At 39.3% G+C, this 19,521-nt stretch overlaps 2 protein-coding genes across 2 annotated transcripts in view; both read left to right on the top strand.

The window, feature by feature from the left end:
- The window catches only part of LOC112141759 (NLR family CARD domain-containing protein 3), a gene marked incomplete at its 5' end in the record, with an annotated part of 45,428 nt that extends 29,257 nt beyond the window's left edge, over window positions 1-16,171 (top strand). The window contains 3 exons of the mRNA XM_036210911.1: window positions 11,349-11,487; window positions 15,818-15,967; window positions 16,112-16,171. Coding sequence (XP_036066804.1) covers window positions 11,349-11,487; window positions 15,818-15,967; window positions 16,112-16,171 — 349 coding nt within the window. The remainder of the gene's footprint in view (window positions 1-11,348; window positions 11,488-15,817; window positions 15,968-16,111) is intronic.
- LOC112141753 overlaps window positions 15,550-19,521 on the top strand; it is a 7,835-nt gene continuing 3,863 nt past the window's right edge. Inside the window, exons 1-3 of the mRNA XM_024264909.2 lie at window positions 15,550-16,617; window positions 17,700-18,017; window positions 18,821-19,455. Of these exons, the coding sequence (XP_024120677.1) occupies window positions 16,600-16,617; window positions 17,700-18,017; window positions 18,821-19,453 (969 nt within the window). The 5' untranslated portion in view covers window positions 15,550-16,599 and the 3' untranslated portion in view covers window positions 19,454-19,455. The remainder of the gene's footprint in view (window positions 16,618-17,699; window positions 18,018-18,820; window positions 19,456-19,521) is intronic.

The raw sequence follows: 19,521 nt of genomic DNA on the forward strand, positions 1-19,521 counted from the left end.
TGAAGAATCTCCTCTGCTATCTGCAGCTTTCATGTCTGCGCTTTGCAGGAGCTGACTTTACGCCGGCCTACAGAAGCCCAAGAGGGCAGAGTACGGGAAAAATAAAATCTCGATTTTCAAAAAATAAATCGTCTAAAACATAAAATTTGAATTAATCGATTATATCTGTATATCGCCCAGCCCTAACCGGAAGTAAAAATTCCCGTTTCCGGCCCTGTAGCCATTTTTTCTGACGTCACCGTAAAAAGGGTCTGTGTATTCTATAACTCTTTCTGGAAAGTAATTAACAACTGATAAAAAAATGAAAAATCTATTTCTATAAACTATTTTGGTTATTGAAATCAACATCAGTCAGATTTATTTATTAGAAATGATTTTACTTTAAACATTGATTGTTTTTTCTACTGATAATCACTTTGGTTCTAATGCTTAACATCAGACAGACATTTGCATGTGTGTAACAAAAGAAACTCTTAAGTAGACATCACAAATCATCACAGAAGTGAACAGTTTCTGTTAGGAGATTCAGAAAAAACAGGCAGAGGTGGGACCAAGTCATAGGTTTGCAAGTCAAGGTCAAGTCCCAAGTCTTTGTCCTCAAGTCTGAGTCAAGTCCGAAGTCTTTTTCCTCAAGTACAAGTCAAGTCCCAAGTCAAAAGCACTCAAGTCCCAAGTCGAGTCACAAGTCCTACTATTAATGTTTCAAGTCATTTTAAAAACAATGTAATATTAATTACACAGATCATGTGTTCATTTATGAACCGTATTTTGCAAGCATTTCAGCTAAATTGACACAGAATTCATGCATCCAAACTTCAAAAACCCATAATTATTTCTCTATAACAAAAACGCAGTTAACCGCATTTGAAATGTGGTAAGATGGAGATGGCAGAGAAACAGGGTAGTCTGGATATTTAAGGGGTCATACCATGATTTCCTTAAGCCTTTCACAGTGAACAATATCCACATATATGATCATATATTACCTTTGGAACACTAAAAAACACATTTATGAAATACTACCAGCAGTTATTTCCTTTAGTTTTTGTCCTACCCGGAAGTAAAACAACTCAATTCCTGAGGCTCTGCCTGCTGCTGCGTGTGGCTGCCGCCCATTTGATTTCATTCTAGAACAGGCAGCGTATATTTGCTTTTCCCTCAAAAATAAATATCCATTTTTTTTCCCAAAGATGGATGCACATACCATACACCACATACTCTTCCTGAAAGGGGCGGTCTCACTCTGTGACATCAGATCACAAGGACCCGCTCGTTTTTGTGGGTAAGGGAGGGGCTTCTGTTAAGAGCGCCATATGTAGAGGATAACTCAGAAATGCATGAATGAATCAAAATACCACTTTGGAGTTCTTTATAATGACGAATGAACAATAAAATACACTTAAAAGCTCAAAAAGTTGGTTTTTCATGGTATGGTCCCTTTAAATCCCCTCACTACAGACCAGTGATGTGCACTTAAGCTTGTGGGTAATGAGGCACTGACTCTTTCAGTCTGATTTATAAACCAGTATATTTATCTACTTATGATTCTGTTTCATATCAGCATTTTTTCTTTAAACAGAGTAGATACAGGAAGAAGAACTGAGGAAGAATGTAAAATGCAGGGTGGTTTAGTTTGACTCTAAAATAAAACAAAATATATGAATAGTACATCTAGGTTTAGTTTTAACATTTCTGTTGTGAAATTGATTTTTTGCTGTTTTGGATACAATTTTTGTTTGTATTCAATACAAAATTTCTGTCAACTACTGTCAAAATATCTAACAGTAAGTTAACAGGAGTTAAGTTGAATTCTGTATTTAAGACAAAGAAAAAATAGGATTGAAAACAAAAATGCTTGATGTAAAACTAAATCTTATATATATATATATACATATATATATACATATATATATACATATTAGTACATATATTTAGAGAGTGAGTATTCAAATGAAATTTTATGCATAAATATATATTACTAAGTTTTGCACAAAATATCACTTTGAACAGGAAATACTCTGAATACAGAGATTATGAGTATGTTCATGATTAAATTCATTAGAATCAAATAAATAATATTTATGGTGGACACATCTGTTTTATCAAAAATACACATCTCATGATAGCAGGTGAAACACTAAAATAAAGACATCGACTAAAAACCCTTAAAGCAGTAAATGTATCTATATTTTTATTGAAAAAAGGAAGGAAAGGAGCAAATATTCAAGAGGGAATGTGACCCCCAGAGAAAGAGGACGCTTTTTGCCAGAACACACCATATAGCATAAAGCTTGCGGTTCTGGTTCTGCTTGATTTAACGACTGCCTTCGATACAGTGGACCATACAATTTTAATATCTCGTTTAAAGCACCTAGTGGGCGTTCGTGGAACAGCACTTGACTGGTTCAGGTCTTACCTGGCTGATCGGTCGTTCTGTGTGCGCATCTTGGATGCTGAGTTGTCCTCTGCCCCCTGTCATGTGGGGTTCCGCAGGGTTCAATTCTAGGACCACTGCTGTTCTCTCTATACTTGCTGCCGTTAGGCTCGATCTTTCGGAGACACAGCATTGCCTTCCACTGCTATGCTGATGACTGCCAGATCTACCTACCTCTAAAAAAGAATGATGGCTTCTTAGCTAAAACACTCCTGGACTGTTTGAAGGACATAAAAGCTTGGCTGGCCCTGAACTTTTTAAATTTTAATGAAAAGAAAACAGAGGTCATAGTGTTTGGACCAAGTGGGCCCTGTGAGTCTACTTCTGCTGACCTGGGCCCACTGGAAACCCATTTTAGATCCACTATTACCAACCTTGTCTTTAGGATCAACAGTGATTTTAAATTGGAGGGCCAGATCAGATCTGTAGTGAAGTCCTGTTTCTACCATTTAAGACGGCTGGCTAAGGGAAAATCGTTTCTTTCCAGGCAGCATTTAGAAACCTTGATACACGCGTTCATCTCGTCCCGTCTGGATTATTGTAATGGACTTTACTTTAGATTAAGTCAGTCTTTGCTCTCTCGTCTGTAGTTGGTTCATAACGCTGCTGATCGACTTAACTGGTACAGGAAAAAGAGAGCACATCACCCCGGTCCTTGCATCGCTCCACTGGCTGCCTGTGTTTGATAGAGTTCATTTTAAAATTCTGCTGTATGTTTTTAAATGTCTAAATGGTCTTGCCCCTCTGTACCTCTCTGAGCTCCTTCACCTCTTTTCCCCCTCTCGGTCCCTCAGGTCAGCTGACCTGCTGCTCCTGCAGGTACCGAGGTCCAGGAGGAGGCACAGAGGGGACAGGGCCTTTTCTGTTGCTGCTCCCCAGTTGTGGAACAGCCTCCCTCTGAGCGTTAGAGCTGCTCCCTCATTGTCCATTTTTACAACCAGTCTTAAAACCCTTTTGTTTCTCTGGCTTTTAAATCCTAGCAAGACGTAGTTTTTTCACTAAACCTTTTCTGTTTTTAAACTGTATTATTGTGTTGAAATGTTCCTTAATGTTCTATCTTAAGCTGTTTTACTTATTTTAACTCTGCTTTCAGAGTTATCACCTCTGAAAAAAGGAACTTGGTTGTTTCACATCTGCAATTTAAGCCTTCACGTTTTACAAGATTGAAACACCATCATTTAGGCCTTGTCCACACGTAGGCGGGTATCTGCTAAAACAAATATATTTTTAATACGTTTTGGCCTGTCATCCACATAAAACCGAAGGTTTAAGTCACTCAAAACGGTGCATTTGGAAAACTCCGCTAAAGTGAAGATTTTGGAAAACTCCGGTTTTGCGTCAGAGTGTGGACATGAATAACCAGTGATTTACGTTTATAAACATCATTTTTTGCGGCAATTAATGCATACACATCATAGATGCGCCGTTGTTTATGTCGGACAGCGGTCAGCATGGACCCGAGGAGTGTGTTACTTATTACCCCGGTACAGGCGCTTTATACTTGCTTTTTTTTTACAAACTCAATTACTGCTTCTTGTCGAGGAGCAAAGGAGAAGAAGCGCTTTGCAGTCGACTATTTTACACCCAATATCCCTTCCTCCTCCTCCTCGAAGGCATGTCACTCGAAAAAGACCCTGTCGGAGATTTTGGGTCCGACGTGGACGCACCGCCAGGTGGTGGGAGAATTTTGAGCTGGAAGTCGTCCTACCGGATGAAATGACAACACAGAAAGGAGTGCTCTGATTGAATAGATTTACACTTACTTTTAGGATAACACTGTCAACTACTGTTCTGGCAAGCTCATAACCGTGTCTTAAAGCGCAAGTATGCGGGGATGTGTGGATGGAATCATTTAAAAAAAAACAATCATGTGTGGACGCAACACTTTTTATAAAACGGAGGTCAGCAGATATGCATTTGTCGAAATACCCGCCTACGTGTGGACATGGCCTAAGGGTCAGAATAATGTCAGATGACATTTGGACTAAGGAATAGAATAAATGATTCAAACTCATAACTTTCATTTTAAATATGTTTATCTTACAAGTGAAGAGTACATATATTCTATCAAACATGTAGTTGAATAAAGAGTAAAATAACTTGTTAGATATTTCTTCATTCATTCTTCTTTACAAAAGTCTTCCAGTTCTTAGAGACTTCTGGGATGTCTGTTACTATTTTCAGGTCTATCCATAGATGTTCAATGATGTTGAGGTCATGTGATTGGGAAGGCCACTGCAAACCTTACATTTATGCCTCTTAATGTAAGATGGCGTGGATTTTGAGGTGTGTTTAGGATCATTATTTGTTGAAGTTATCCTCTCTTCTTTTCACAGATGGCATCAAGTTAGTGTTCAAAATTTGCTGACATTTAGTGGAATCCATTCTTCCTTCTACTCGTGAAATGTTTCCTGTGCCGCTGGCTGCAATACACGCCCAAAGCATGATTGATCCACCCCCATGCTTAACAGTTGGACAAAGGTTATTTTTAGAGCTGTCAGATTTGTCGCGTTAAAAACGCGTTAATCTGTGCTTGACGCCGACAATTTTTTTGACGCATTAATCGTGCATTTTCTCATACGTGCCTTATCATAACGCGGCGGGGGCGTCCCGCCCTCCAACTCACCGGCTGCTCTCACTAAATCACGGGCGGGTCTCCAAACACCGAGCTGCGAGCTAAAACCGGCCGGCGCTAGGGCCTGGAGAGCTCCTGCACCCTGACCGGGCTCCGGTTTGCGTCCAGTACCACGTCTGGTGGTACCGGCTTGCGTCCGGCGCCGCGTCCCGGGAGCTGCGGACCTAGGGCTGGGCGATATGGCAAAAAAATTAAATCACGATTTTTTTAATTTTATTTCACGATTTCGATTTTATCACGATATTTTTAAATTAAATTCAAATTTAATTATATTGATTTTAGTTGAAAGAAGTAAACATATTTTTGAACAAATATTTACATTTATTCGAATTAAATAGTTATCTATTAAGATTAACCTGTAAATATTGCAAGAATTGCGTCTTCTACTTCTACAGATAATGCATTGCTGTCAAATGAACATCTTCTAAATATCAGTGAGTTTTAATTTTTCCTTTGTGCTAAAATCCATAAAACAGCTTGTAAATGATTGTCACCCAAGACCAGAAATGAGGGAGACTGATGAAGTTTATAGCATGAATGACTGATAAAGTTTAGTAAAGTCCTTTCTCTATTAAAAAACAGCTCAAAGTGCTAAATAATAAAAATAATAATAATAAAAAAACACCATTTACCACATTTTAAAATGAAACTGAAACTTTTATTATTTTTGATTACATACATGGTAAATAAATCTCAATTGCTTCAGAATTTACCTTCAAATAGACGACTTCGTTGTACTTTGAGAAAAAGGCTCCAGCTAGCATCTTTAACTGATACAAAAACATTTTTAAACTTGGATGATAACATCAAATACATCTGCCAAACTGTTAAGATTCAAAACACAGAGATAATAGCAGTAAATGTTGTGGCAGTTTTAAAAAGTTTACATCCACAGCTCCTTCACTAACATCTGCTCTCTGCTGTGTTTGTCACTGAGCAGAAAGCTAGCGTTAGCATTAGCGCTGTTTCTTCTAGTTGGGCTTTTATTCGGTCCGAACGACCAAGAAAGAACCTCAACGGTGACGCCACGGATTAAGAAAATTATGTGCAAACTCACTTACACTTCTTACAAGGGGAGTGCGACCGACGATAAGATTTAGGCTCTTACAGTAGCTAGCAAAAGCTATGCAAAGAGCTAGCAAAACAATGCAGCACCGTGCATCTTGACTGAACATTTTACGTGTTTCCTACATGAATTACCATCAGTTTTTGTGCAGGTTGAACGTAAATACGTGCGATTAACATCCGCTATGTTTAAAAACACGAAACATTAATAAAAACATACATTAAAGAACCAAACTAGCATGTCTGTCACAGGTTGCTAGCACCCACTTTAGCCTAAACTTTAGCACACAGTTCAAAGTTCTCAGCCTGATTTCTCTCTATTAAAATGCGATTCCTGTCCCGTGATGATTCCTCTCCATCGGATTATTTTTGAAGTCGATTGCAAGACACTGCGTCTCCTTTTGTTACTTTTTCGGACCTCCGTCATTCATTACTCGACGGCGCACGCGACTCTGTCCCGTTGTTTGTCACGTGACTTCCAAACAGGAAAAACACACCGGGGAGGAGGAGGAGGAGGAGGAGCAGCAGCAGCTCGGATTTAAAGTCACAGCTGTCAACAAGCTTTTGCCTTCTCGCTCTTGCAGCTTTTCGTAGAATATCGCGATATAACGATATCTTAAAAATGACAGATCATCAGCTTTGGATATCGTACACGGTTTTTTATCGTCATATCGCCCAGCCCTATGCGGACCCCCGACGTTCCGAACAGCAAGCGCACCGGGGGACGTTTTAACTGTTCTGGAGGTTTAAGCGTGATCCAACCCCAGCATAGCGGTCTGTCTGCCGGCATATTCATCCGTGAGCTCCGCTGGACACGTTGCTGCGTCGAGCTGCAGCCAGAGAACGCGGCGGCAGTAACAGACTGTCAAACTATCCACAGAGTATCCCGCTTTTCTCAGTCTTTAATGTTTTAAAAAACAAAAGTTTATTGGAAATGATAAATCTCTATTTCATTCATTACTGTAGTTCAGCAGAGGAGGAAAAGATTTGGTCCTGACAAAAAATGAACATGAAAGTGTTATGGAAATTTTATTTTTGATGTTTTTTTATTTTATTTTACTGAACGTTGATTGAAGTTTTGAATTTAAAATGCCCTTCACTTGCACTTGGGCTTTTGTTAGACATTTTATGTTACAGCCTTTTATTGTTAAGAAAGTTTATCTCAATACAATGTTACAAAATAAAGTAGTTCTGATGAAAACTATTAATTTAGCTATTCTTGTTTTCATAATTAATGCAGAACTGCTAAATTCCACGAAGCACACATTTTTTTCCTTAAAAAAAGGCCACATGTAAATTTGCGATTAATCGTGAGTTAACTCTGGACAAAATGCAATTAATCGCGATTAAACATTTTAATCGCCTGACAGCTCTAGTTATTTTCATTAAACTCTGGACCCTTTCTTCTCCAAACGTACTTTTGCTCATTGTGGGCAAAAAGTTCAATTTTAACCTCCTTAACAGAACTTGTTTCTAAAATGCCTCAGACTTGTTTATATGTTCATTTGTGAACTTCAAACATTGAATTCTGTGGTGAGACGTAGAAGATGTTTTCTTCTGATGACTCTTTCATGAAGACCATATTTGTACAAGTATCTCTTGACAGTACAACAGTGTAGAACAACTCCAGAGTCTGCAGGTCTTTCTGGAGGGATGGTGCAGTTAAATGAGGGTTTGGACTCACTTTCTCACAATTTTGTGAGGTGCTCTGTCTGGATGACCAGGATTTTTCTTGATCATCCAGATCTTGCTTTAACTTCCACTGTTCCTGTTGACTGACATTTCTTAATTACTTTCTGAACAAAAGATATTGGTCTTAGCTCTTCCAAAGGAGGTAGTGCATACTATAAATTCTGCAGGGTTCCCAAACTTTTCCAACTATTGTTGTCATAGATCAGACACGTTATGAGTAATAGCAAACGGATGCAACGTCAACAATTAATGCATCAGTTATTAGTTTACTTTAATGTAAGACACATAGATATTGATTTACTTTTGCTCTGTTTACAGTGATTTTGTGAACAACTTAATGCAAACAACTTTAACTGAGAAGAAAAGTTCTTCAGCAGCTCTACATCCCATCCCTGTTGTGGACAGCTAGCATAAATTAAATTAGGATCATAAATTCGAAGAAAATCTTAATTACCTTCATATACAAACAAGAACAAGACATTTTGACCAGATTTAAAGAGAGGAATGATCCACGACTTGTTTAATATCGTCCATATGAATTTGGGGAAGCAGCTGTGCAGCATTCTGCAGGCAGGATTACTGACATTTATATTTTGATTTGTGAACAATCTAAGAGAGGAAAACAAATACAACCAGGCAGGACATCTATAATTTTTTCGGTTATCCTTTATTATGTATGTAAAATATTTTTAAAACAGCATTTTCCTCTTTGTTGGGCTGAATTCATAAACCGGAAGTCACTTTACACAATGTGGTTGTGTCTCCATTTTGTGTGACATCATGTGAAAAGGGTCTTTTGTTTGGAGGCTACTCCAAAGGAGTTTGCAAAAGTGTTTCCTTTAGTTTTAGCTTTGCTGTTAGTTTATTTTTTCCTTTAGCTTTGCAATAGTTTGATCACAAGTATAACAGACCCTTTTCACGGTGACATCACACAAAATGCAGACGGGGCCAAGAATGTGTGTAGTGAATGTGTATAGTGAATTCTGGTTTTCTGGTCTAAACAGGAAAAGCTGACAACTGAACACAGTTGAACGCAATTTTAGGTAAATAATTTAAGGTTTTTAAAGTTTAACCTTAACAATTGTGAAAAAAAATTAACTATTCATTTCATAAATGTCCTACCTAACTGTGTTGGTTTTCCTCTCTTGGATCATTTTCAAGTCAAAAAACAAATAAATTATATCCTCCAATATTGGATGTTTTATTGAATATTTTCACCTTTCATTTTATTTTTATTTTATTTACATATTTAAACTGAAGTGGGAGGATTAACCCCTAGAGATGGAACATCTTGTTTTCATGGGGGAGGGGAGGGGGTCCTCCATTTCAAGAAATAAGAAATTACAGAGTAGAAACTAAACAAAATAGTAAAAACAAAGATTAAATACCCCCCCCCCCCCACACACACACACACACACCGAGAAGGACAGGTTCTCAATATCCACCCCTACCCAACATGACAAAAAAGCTTTCTTAAACAATGACAGGGCTGCAGAGTGGTGCTCTTGCCTCACAGAAAGAAGGCCCTGGTTCAAATCCCGGCAGGGGGGTTTGAAAAACATCATCAGGGACCTTTCTGTGTGAATTTTGCATGCTCTCCCCGTGCATGCGTGGGTTTTCACCGGGGACTTCGGCTTCCTCCCACCATCCAAAAACATGCTTCATAGGTTAATTGGTGACTCTAAATTGTCCCTAGGTGTGAAAGTGAGAGTGTATGGGTGTGTGATCGAGGCCCTGTGACAGACTGGAGACCTGTCCAGGGTATACCCCGCCTTCGCCCTTCAGTAGTCGGGTTACGCCGAAGTCACACCGGATGCGATACCGCCGCAAAGCGGCGCGGAGTGCTCTCTTGGTCACACCAGATGCGATTTTTTTTTTTCGTTACGGTCGACGGGCACTTCTGCTAGAGCTATTACTTTTTTTGCCATCATCTCTGCCCCTGTTGACACAGACCCCACCCCCAACTCTGCAGTCGGCCCACTTCATTGATCGGTTTGTGCGCGCGTGTGCGTGTCTGTCTGTTTTGTTGTGTGTCTGTGTGCACGCACGCGCTCCCAGGTGTTTCCGTCGGTAAATTAATAAACTCAAAATATTACCTGATGTTTCTTCCAAGAAGAACCGCTCCTCTGCCTCTCTCTCATTCAAACACAGCCCCATGCCCCGCTCCAGTGTCCCCCCACTGCATTGGGGGGCCCCGTCTGCACTGCTTTTTTTCCTCCCAGAACCCTGCAGCCCAGCACACCCGCTCCGGAGATCTGTGGTGTCCGGGGTGGGGGCTCTCGCGCACGCGTGTCTGTGTGTTTTGATTGTATGCATATTTTCATCTCTACAGTCTGTTTAGACACAAAAACTTGATAACATTTGTCAATCGCAGAGTTTTATTGTGAAAAATTGGTTCTATTTTGAAAATAAACCGGATTTTCTCATGTATTTTGATGCAACTTCCTGCCAGTATTGACGCGGAGCGCTCGCGGCTCGCGGAAAAAATAGGCCAGACACCGAAACGTTGCGCTGCACCGCGCGGACCCTCCACGCCTGGTGTGACCGACGCCATAGGTTAACATGGGCGCCGAATATAAGCGCACTCCGTTCCGCACCGCTTCGCAGCGCTATCGGGTCCGGTGTGACTCCGGCGTTAGGCTCCGGCACCCCGCAACCCTAAAAGGGACAAAGAAAATGAATGACAGAGATTAAATGGAACGTAGAGATAAAGGAAGGTTGTTCCAGTAATTTGTGTAGATTTTATCATAACAGTTTCTATTTTGGCTGATATTTCTATGTATTTAAGTGCAATCAACTAAAAAAAAACAGATAGAAATTCATGTTGGCCACATTTAATACCTTCAGCAAAGGTGCACATTGATGCATTGCCTGTACAGATTTTTGTTAATCCTTGTGCTATCCTAGTCATGTTTACATTCTACAAGGCTGAACACAGAACTTTTTTTTTCCAAGGATTTTTTTTTTTTTATCTTCACCTGTGTCTATAGCAGACATAAAATCCTGCCCACCTTTGTCAAGGAAGGTATTCACACATCAATATAAGGGTGGGGTCATCTGGACCCCATAAGATAGAACAAGAGTTAAAACTTCCCCGCGCTCTGGTAAACTCCACACCGGGGTCTAATGATAGCTGCACCAGGAATCTGATGAGCGTCTCGCCAGACTCATTTTGATTGTGACATCAAACTTGTTCTTTAAAAGGGAAATGTAATTTTAAAGAAAATAAAGGATAAAATGCAGTTCTTCTGTGTGTCTTTGCTTTGGTCCAACAGACTCCTTTAAAGCAAGTGCTGACTTTCACACATCTGGACTTCTTTACTGAAGCAGCTGCATGTTGTCCTGAATGTTCCTGAATGTTTTTCTTTTCTGCTTCTACTCGACTCTTTTGATCTGCTGCTGTCTTCACATTTTTGGACTTTTTCTAAACTTTCTGATCTTCAGCCCTGAAGTCTTTAGAAGAACTGAAGGATTTAAAACAGAAACTTTGTCTTTAAATGAAACTCTTTCTTCTGAATTCAGGTTGGAGCGCTGCAGGTTGTCAAAGACCAGCTGTGCTGCATTGATCTCAGCTCTGAAGTCCAACCCGTCCCACCTGATAGAACTGGACCTGAGAGACAACAACCTTCAGTCTTCAGATGTTAAGCAGCTCCTGGATCTGGTGGAGAGTCCAAACTCCAAACTGCAGACTCTGAGGTCAGTAGAGGGTTGGAGTCAGTCCAGCTGCTTCCAGATGTTTGGTCCTAAAGTTAGTCTGAGAGCAAAGATGCAGAGTTTCCTGTGAAGCTGCAGCTTCTCAGTGAAGCTCTGAGGAGAATGATGACAGGCTTCAGGACAACAGTCAGCCAATCAGAGCAGCAGAAGCTCCAACAGGTGAAGATGACAGGAAGCTGCTGCTCTGAACAGGACTGAAGCTCCTGCTGCTCTTTCTGCTGCTGTGCTGCATCACTGACTGACACACCAGGATCAGATACAGACACTGCTTCATCTCTGGACTTCTACTTTCTCTCTGCAGGTGGTACCTCTGAATCTGATGTTCCTCCTTTTGGATCAGAGAGGATCATCATCATCATCATCATCATCATCATCATCATCATCATCATCAGAGATGTTGTTCCTGGAGGTGGAGAGCAGAGTGATGGAGGAATCAGAGGAAGTGGAGATGATCATCAGAGCTGCAGCATGAACTGATCTGAGATCAGCTCCACTGTCTCTCTCAGCATCAAGTGGACAGTTATTGTGCTGCAGCTCCCCCGGTGGACTGATGGAGAACTGCACTTCATCTTCTCATTCTAACTTGGAGTGTTGATCTGAAACATCAGTTGGATTCAGATGTTCAGCAGCTCAAGGATCTGGAGAAACAAACAGATTCTTATCTAGATCATCACTTTCTTCTTTCATCTACATTTGATGAAGAGATCTGGACCAACCAAGGATTGAGGGAATCATTGATCAGACAGAACATTTCTGGATTATATAGATCTATGTGTGGGCAATGTTGGGTAAATTACTTTTGAGAAGTAATTCATTACTTTAGGTACTAGATAAAATTAGAATTAATTATACCTATTTTAAAAGTGATTCACTACTCATTACTTTACTTTTTTTGACTCAGATTCTCAAGTATAAAACAGCATAAAAAAGATCATCTTGTCTTTCATTTAACTTCATTTTTAAATCAATGATTTTGTGCAAACTATGAACATGGTTTAAGAAATAACCTGACTTCATTAGAAATCAGTCAGCAGTGTGAAAATGACACAAAGTTACAACATATGTGGTCTATACCACTGTTCAAAGAAAGATGTGGGGAAAAAAAAGTTACACTATAGATGAATATTAAATCTGAAACTCCTAAATCTCTTTCAGCTCCCAAGCGGCTGTTTGATGGTTTTGCCGGCTAAATTAATTAATTATTAAGATTTCAAAATTATGCACAAAATTACTAATGTAAAATGTTTTTTTTATGTATGAATGTTTACTACACGGACTTAGTCTGTTAGTTTTTTTTTAACTATTGTTCATATTTTATGACTAATTTTTTGCATCTGTAAAATTACCTGCATGAAGCCCAATGAGGCAAATTTTCTTTGTGGTTTTGGGGCTACATAACTAAAATTGAATTGAATTGAACAAGCATGTAAAACTGGTCATCCCTGCCCCTAGACCCTCTCTCCCGGTAAGGAAAAACCCCTAAAAAACTTGTAAAAAAGCGACATAAAATGCAAAAAAAAAAAAAAGTAATAAAATATTTTTTTAAATACAGTTCAACTTTTTGCTTTATTAATGTTCAGTTTTCTCCTTTCAAATACATTTAAAGTGAAACAACTTCTTGTAACTGTTTCTCCCTCATGTACGTGCAGTCCCTGTGACACTACGTGCACCAAAAATGATACTTTTAGTAGTAATCTCTGGTGATAACTAGGGCTGGGAATCACTGGGTACCTCATGATATGATACGATACGCGATACATGGCTCACAATATCGATAATATCGCGATACTGCGATAATTGGTAAAAATGCTCTCTAATAACTACCATTATATAGAAGAATGTGTTTTTTTGGGAAATATATCCCCATTTATCTTTTTTATCTTAAGCACAATCATAATAAACAACTTTTTTATTTTGTGCAGCAAATTATAGACACTTTTGTGCAACATTGTTGAAATCAGTAAAACTATGTCTTTGACAAGCATTAACACCAACTGAATTGGAATCATCTGTCAGATTCAATGTTAACTATAGTAAACATGATCAGCAGTGCTACTACTTAGTGCAGAATTGTTGTAAGCAACAGAACAAAAATTAAATAAATCAAGTGACAACAGCTATCTACCTCCAAAAGAACGTCACACCAAAGGATGATGAATATAATGTTTTACAGCCTCTCTCAAAATTGACCTAATTTTTCTGCACTTTTCCTTCACTTGAAAAGGGCTGAGCATCCAAAATTGAAGGCGGATTTACTCAGACTGTCACTTGAGATAATTTTTCCAATCTTTATTTATTTTCCATTTGGTCAGTCAGCAGTCAATAGGTAAAAACCTTAAAACACATAATGATAGCAAAAGAAAATTATTTTAACGGCTTCAACAAATTAGCAACTTCCCTAATTTTACAGTGAATTAATGTACTTTACTTTAATTACATTTAAAATTAAGTTCATACATCAAATCCTGCTTTTTTATTTAAGAGTCACTTTAAATTAACATTAGCAACAAGTAATTCTTTTTTTGAAAACATCACATTATAAATTTTCCAAAGTTACACCGTACACCAGCAGGTTAAACATTGAAGTGCATGAAAACGAAAATTACGACGGTCCTTGAAGTACACACAAACAACTGCGAAGCGTGCTGTCGCTGCATTTTCTGTATGCGGAAGCAAATCGGTTGCACCGCTCTCCTGCATGCGTGAACCAGCATTTTCCGGTCTTCAGACGGCAACAACAAAAATAACCTCGTAGGATGTTAATATAGCACTTAAAATGTTTATCATAGTGAAAACATTCACTTATTGTTGAAAAACGAAAGGAAAAAGACACGTTAGGGATCAGGACCTTACGATCTTGCAGTGACTACAAACGGACTACAAATGTTTTCTTCTTTTGCTGTTTTACACGACGGCAGTTTACTCCCTAAGCTAAGAGGATACAGCGCCACTTCAACACACTTTATTTTCTCCGGAAATCCAAACACGTTAGTAACGGTAACTCGGTGGCTTTTTTTCGTACAGTAATCCCGTCAGGAGAAGCTCTCGGTTGTTGAGAAAAACATAAATTCTTGTGATCCAGGAGTTTTTCTGTTTAGAAATGACTCTGTGGTATAGCGGGTGAAGAGCGGAAGTGACGTGTGGTTCGCGCATGTGGGGTAAGCGGTGCAACCGATTTGCTTCTGCATACCGAAAATGCAGCCACACGTGCGCCTAGTTCCCACAGCAAACAGGAAGTAAGTGATCGCTGTCATTCTAGCGCTCAGACAAAGTCACTTCTTACCGGCTGGATCTCCTACAGATGGATGATAAATGCTGACAGGTAGACATGCTTCACACGCGCGCTACAGACCCTGAATCTCACTGGAGCTTCTCCAGAATGAGCGCGTGCATCGCTATTCAAAGTCCGACGCAGCGCGCCCATCTGCGCAATAGTTCCGGCGCGCGACTCAGGCGCTCAGCTCAACAGCCTCTTCAAATGAAAATATAACATTGATACTTTGGGAGAACCCATCGAGAATCAATCGCAGGACTAAATATCGCGATATATCGCAATATCGATATTTTGGCACATCCCTAGTGATAACACATTTGAAAAAACAATCATACCACAAATAAATAGAACAAGAACATTCACTAATATTTTTTCACAGGAATTGATAAAAAGCAATAATGCAAAAAAAAGCATCATCAAAAAAAGCTGGACTTTTGATCAAAAAGTGAAATAATAAATAATGGATGGGCTTTTTTTTCTTGTCGGGTGTAGGTGGTTTTTACGAAGCCCCTAAAGGGACATCGGGAAAAAAAAAATTTAAGTTAAAAAAAAAAAAAATTACTAACTGGTGCGCACCACTTACGACATCAGGAAAAAATAATTAAAGTTAAAAAAAATTTAAAAAATTACTAACTGGTGCTCACCACTTACTATCTGGTGGGCACCACTTACTAACTGGTGCGAACCACTTACTAACTGGTGGGCATGAGATAGTAAGTGGTGCGCACCAGTTAATAAGTGGTTCCCACCACTTACTGTCTGTAGCTACAGTTGCTTTGAGAATGGCTGAGGACGAGGATGCAGACTTTGTTAATCTACTTAAAGAACGTAATATTTCTCAAAATGCCATCCAGAAACTTGTGGAAGAAAAGGTAAGCAATTTTACTTCTGTTAGTATTTCACAATTTTGATCACTTACGACACTCGTCAACTTTCCTCGCATGTGCGGTCTTCTTAGCATTTTTAATTGTGTGTGTGGATGATGTGTGCTTGTTTGTTTTAGATCGACATACATGTGATTAACGTCATAACTGACGAGGACTTAACCAAGTACATAGGGAGATATGGGGACCGTCTGGCCATTAAAGCGTTCTGTCAGCAAAAAAGCTCCACGCTGCAAAGGCCTGAAGCAAAGTCATCCCTCATGGAGCGAGTAAGAGCGAAACTTCAGGGGCATCGGGACAAAATCTTCGCTGGCAACATGGCAGGCCGTAATGTTGGAAATAAACATGCAACAACAGAGACTCGGCGGATGGAAATGGGATGGCTCCATTTTTCTAACTGCAACTATCATCAGGTTTCGGGGGTGCTGGAGCCTAACCCAGCTACTGATGGACGGAGGCAGGATACACCTTAGACAGGTCGCCAGTCTGTTGTAGGGCCTTGATCAGAACAACTTCAAACATTCAATGTGTTTCAATAAAAAAATGGTATAGCTGATGTATAGTATAGCAGAACAAAAATTAACAAAATAAAAAAACAATTCTTATATAATTTCAAACTTATGAAATGGTGCTTACGGTTTGGATATAATACATTTTTTGCAGGTGTATGTGTACTGTCAGAATCTTTCTAAATCATACTAAGGCCATATAAAAAAATCACTATTTGAACACCTGTCCCACTGATCAAAAGTCCATAAGTAACAATTTTGTTTTTCTTTTATAGACCAGAAGAAAGCAGAGACGAGCTGTGAGACGCCACATCAGAAAATATGCCAGGAAGACTGGTGGGGATCAGTTGGATCCCAAATCATCAGATTCTGATTCATCGCCCCGTGTCTTAATGGAAAATCGTGGACAAGTAAGCTCTAACACATATTGATGTGATTTTATCAACCCTGTCTGTAACTGTTATTGCATATTTCTTTTGTGTTTTCTGAAAGTATAGCTTCAAAATAAAAAAAAAACCTCACAAGGTATAAAAGTAAAAGCTGGCACAATAGCAAATAACATGCATTTGTTAAAAATATAAAGCACTTTTTCATCAAGAACACTCCTTTACAATGAAAAATAAATAATAATGGCTTTTATATTGTTAAATTTGCACTGATTGGTCTGTTTAAATTGAAATTGATTAATATTTATTTATTGATTTAATCAATTTGCCTTATTATGAGTTCAGTGATTGGTTAATTTTCAAAGAGAAACCTTAACATGGGTGGAGTCAGGTTTTTATTCTAATGCCTCAGTCCAAGATATGCATTAACTTCTATTTGAACCAAAACCTCTTTGTAGAGAGATTTAGTTTGCTTGCTGTCATGGGTCAAACAAGTCATTCATTCATCTTCCAGACCGCTTCTTCCCTTTCGGGGTCGCGGGGTGCCAGAGCCTATCCCGGCTACTGAAGGGCGTACACCCTGGACAGGTCGCCAGTCTGTCTCAGGGCCTCAATCACACACACATTCACTCTCACATTCACACCTAGGGACAATTTAGAGTCACCAATTAACCTATGAAGCATGTTTTTGGACGGTGGGAGGAAGCCGGAGTCCCCGGTGAAAACCCACGCATGCACGGGGAGAACATGCAAACTCCACACAGAAAGGTCCCAGCCGGGAGTCGAACCGGGGCCTTCTCGCTGTGAGGCAAGAGCGCTAACCACTGCACCACCGTGCAGCCCGGTCAAACAAGTCCTAAAAGAAAATTCTAATTAACATAATTTAACTCAAGAGAAATACTCCCAGAACCTTTTAAATTCATAATTTGGATCGCACCTAAAAATAGTGTACTATCTCTCCTTGTATGGAAACAAATACATTTTGAAATAATTTCACTTTTGCAGTTTTTTGATATTTTTTTATTGTCTTAGTCAAGATACACTGTAAACAATCTGTATGTCAATGTACAAAGCTGATAGATTAATTTTAATATTATTATCAACAGGGAGGAGAATCAAGTGACCAGTCAAGACCCCACTCTGAGTTGAACTACATAGAGATCCTCCATTCATCTCCCCCAGATGATGCTGGGAATAATTTACATCAACCCACTAGTAGCCATGGAGTTGAAGATGACTGCCTAATCCTAGCCTTCAGTGAAGAGGCAGAACAGTTAGATGATGACTCAAATCCCCATCTCGCCCAGGCTATCAATGCATCTCTCGAAGACTTTGAAATACAGTTTTGGCCTCTCTCTGGTGATGATGGAGCTAGTCTTGACTCCACTCTTCCCTGGAACCCTGAAACCCCCAACACATACCAGGTATGAAATGCTCTTTCTATTCATTATTTAAAGTCCCACTCCAAATATATATATTTTTTCTAACATAAATTTGTTCCCAGTGATCTTTTAATTACGATTATGACGTTTTTAACCACAATCAAAAAGGCATTTTTGTTTTTTTAAGACCTATTTTATATACAACAGCAGTAGCTCATTAGAAATACAATTCTGGGTTGTGGGCGGGACTCTTGGCACTGAGCAACTCTGCCCTGTCGCTTAGAGCTCTGTGTGCATGCCCACATGCAAACTTATAGCCTCAAGCTAACAATAGCACCGCAAAAATAATGACGAGCAGTATTGAATCAATGCAGCCATACATTTTTGAGTTAGAATTGCAATTGGCTACAGCACAAGTGTTTAACGCTCATCATCTAAGTCTCAGTGTGTCAGGAAGTGCATGGGGGGAGATGAGACTTTGACATGCCCATTTCAGTAGCTGTGTCATTAATCTCAACTTATCGTAGCATCTTGTTTTATCATCCAACGCAATTTGAGTTAGGAAATAATCAGAAACATTGTTAAATTGTGAATTATTTTATAAAGGTCCTCTAATATTTGAAAATTGCTACAAGAACATGTTAAAAACTCAAAAGAAGACTATTTTCATTGGAGTGGGTCTTTAATTTTTTTTGTAACTTGAAATGTTTTCTTAAAATAGCTGTATCCATTTTAAACTTTAATCTGTACATTAATAATATCTTCACCTTTTTTAGGAAGTAGTCAAATATCAAATGCATTTCTGAATATGTGATTTTAATAACATTCTGTTCACAATTTGTAAGCATTCAACATTGAATGAAGGAGCTGGATCATCAAACAACAATCAAGTCTTCCAAACCCAACCTGTAAAGGACATCCGCTATGTTACAGTTAGACGTATTAATGTGGTTCAAGATCTCATCGCTGTCTTCTTGGACCCAGAAGTCCTTAGTACAGAGCTAAAGAAGGATTTAAAAAATGAAAAAGCTTATGATAATGATGGTGTGTCAAGAGAAGTGTACTCTGCTTTCTGGGAGCTTTTCTTAGAACAGTGTGAAGGGGAGGAAGAACGAGTTCCCAGACTACAACCCGAGTTCACTCAAGAGCACTGGAAAGCAGTTGGAAGAATTTGGTTGAAAGGATACCAGGATCACGGCATCATACCAATTCATCTGTCACCAGCTTTTGTTCTTGCCTGTTGTCAAGGAGTCAGCTCAGTAGATGAAGAACTTCTGATGATGTCCTTCAACAGATTTATTTCAGAACCCGAGCGGATAGCAGTCGACAAAGCGCTGCAAAACAACATGGATGACACTACAGAAGACGACTTGCTTGATCTTTTTTCCAGAATGGGCTCACACTACCTGCCCTCAAAAGATAACCTACAGGCATCTCTTTTAACAATGGCACACAAAGTTCTTATTCAAGAGCCATAGTTTATGATAGACTGCTTAGGGGGGGTCCTCGGCACCGCTGGGTGGTGGTGGGCTGCTCTTCAGGGGTT

Source organism: Oryzias melastigma, unplaced genomic scaffold, assembly GCF_002922805.2.
Source record: "Oryzias melastigma strain HK-1 unplaced genomic scaffold, ASM292280v2 sc00299, whole genome shotgun sequence".
Taxonomy (NCBI): domain Eukaryota; kingdom Metazoa; phylum Chordata; class Actinopteri; order Beloniformes; family Adrianichthyidae; genus Oryzias; species Oryzias melastigma.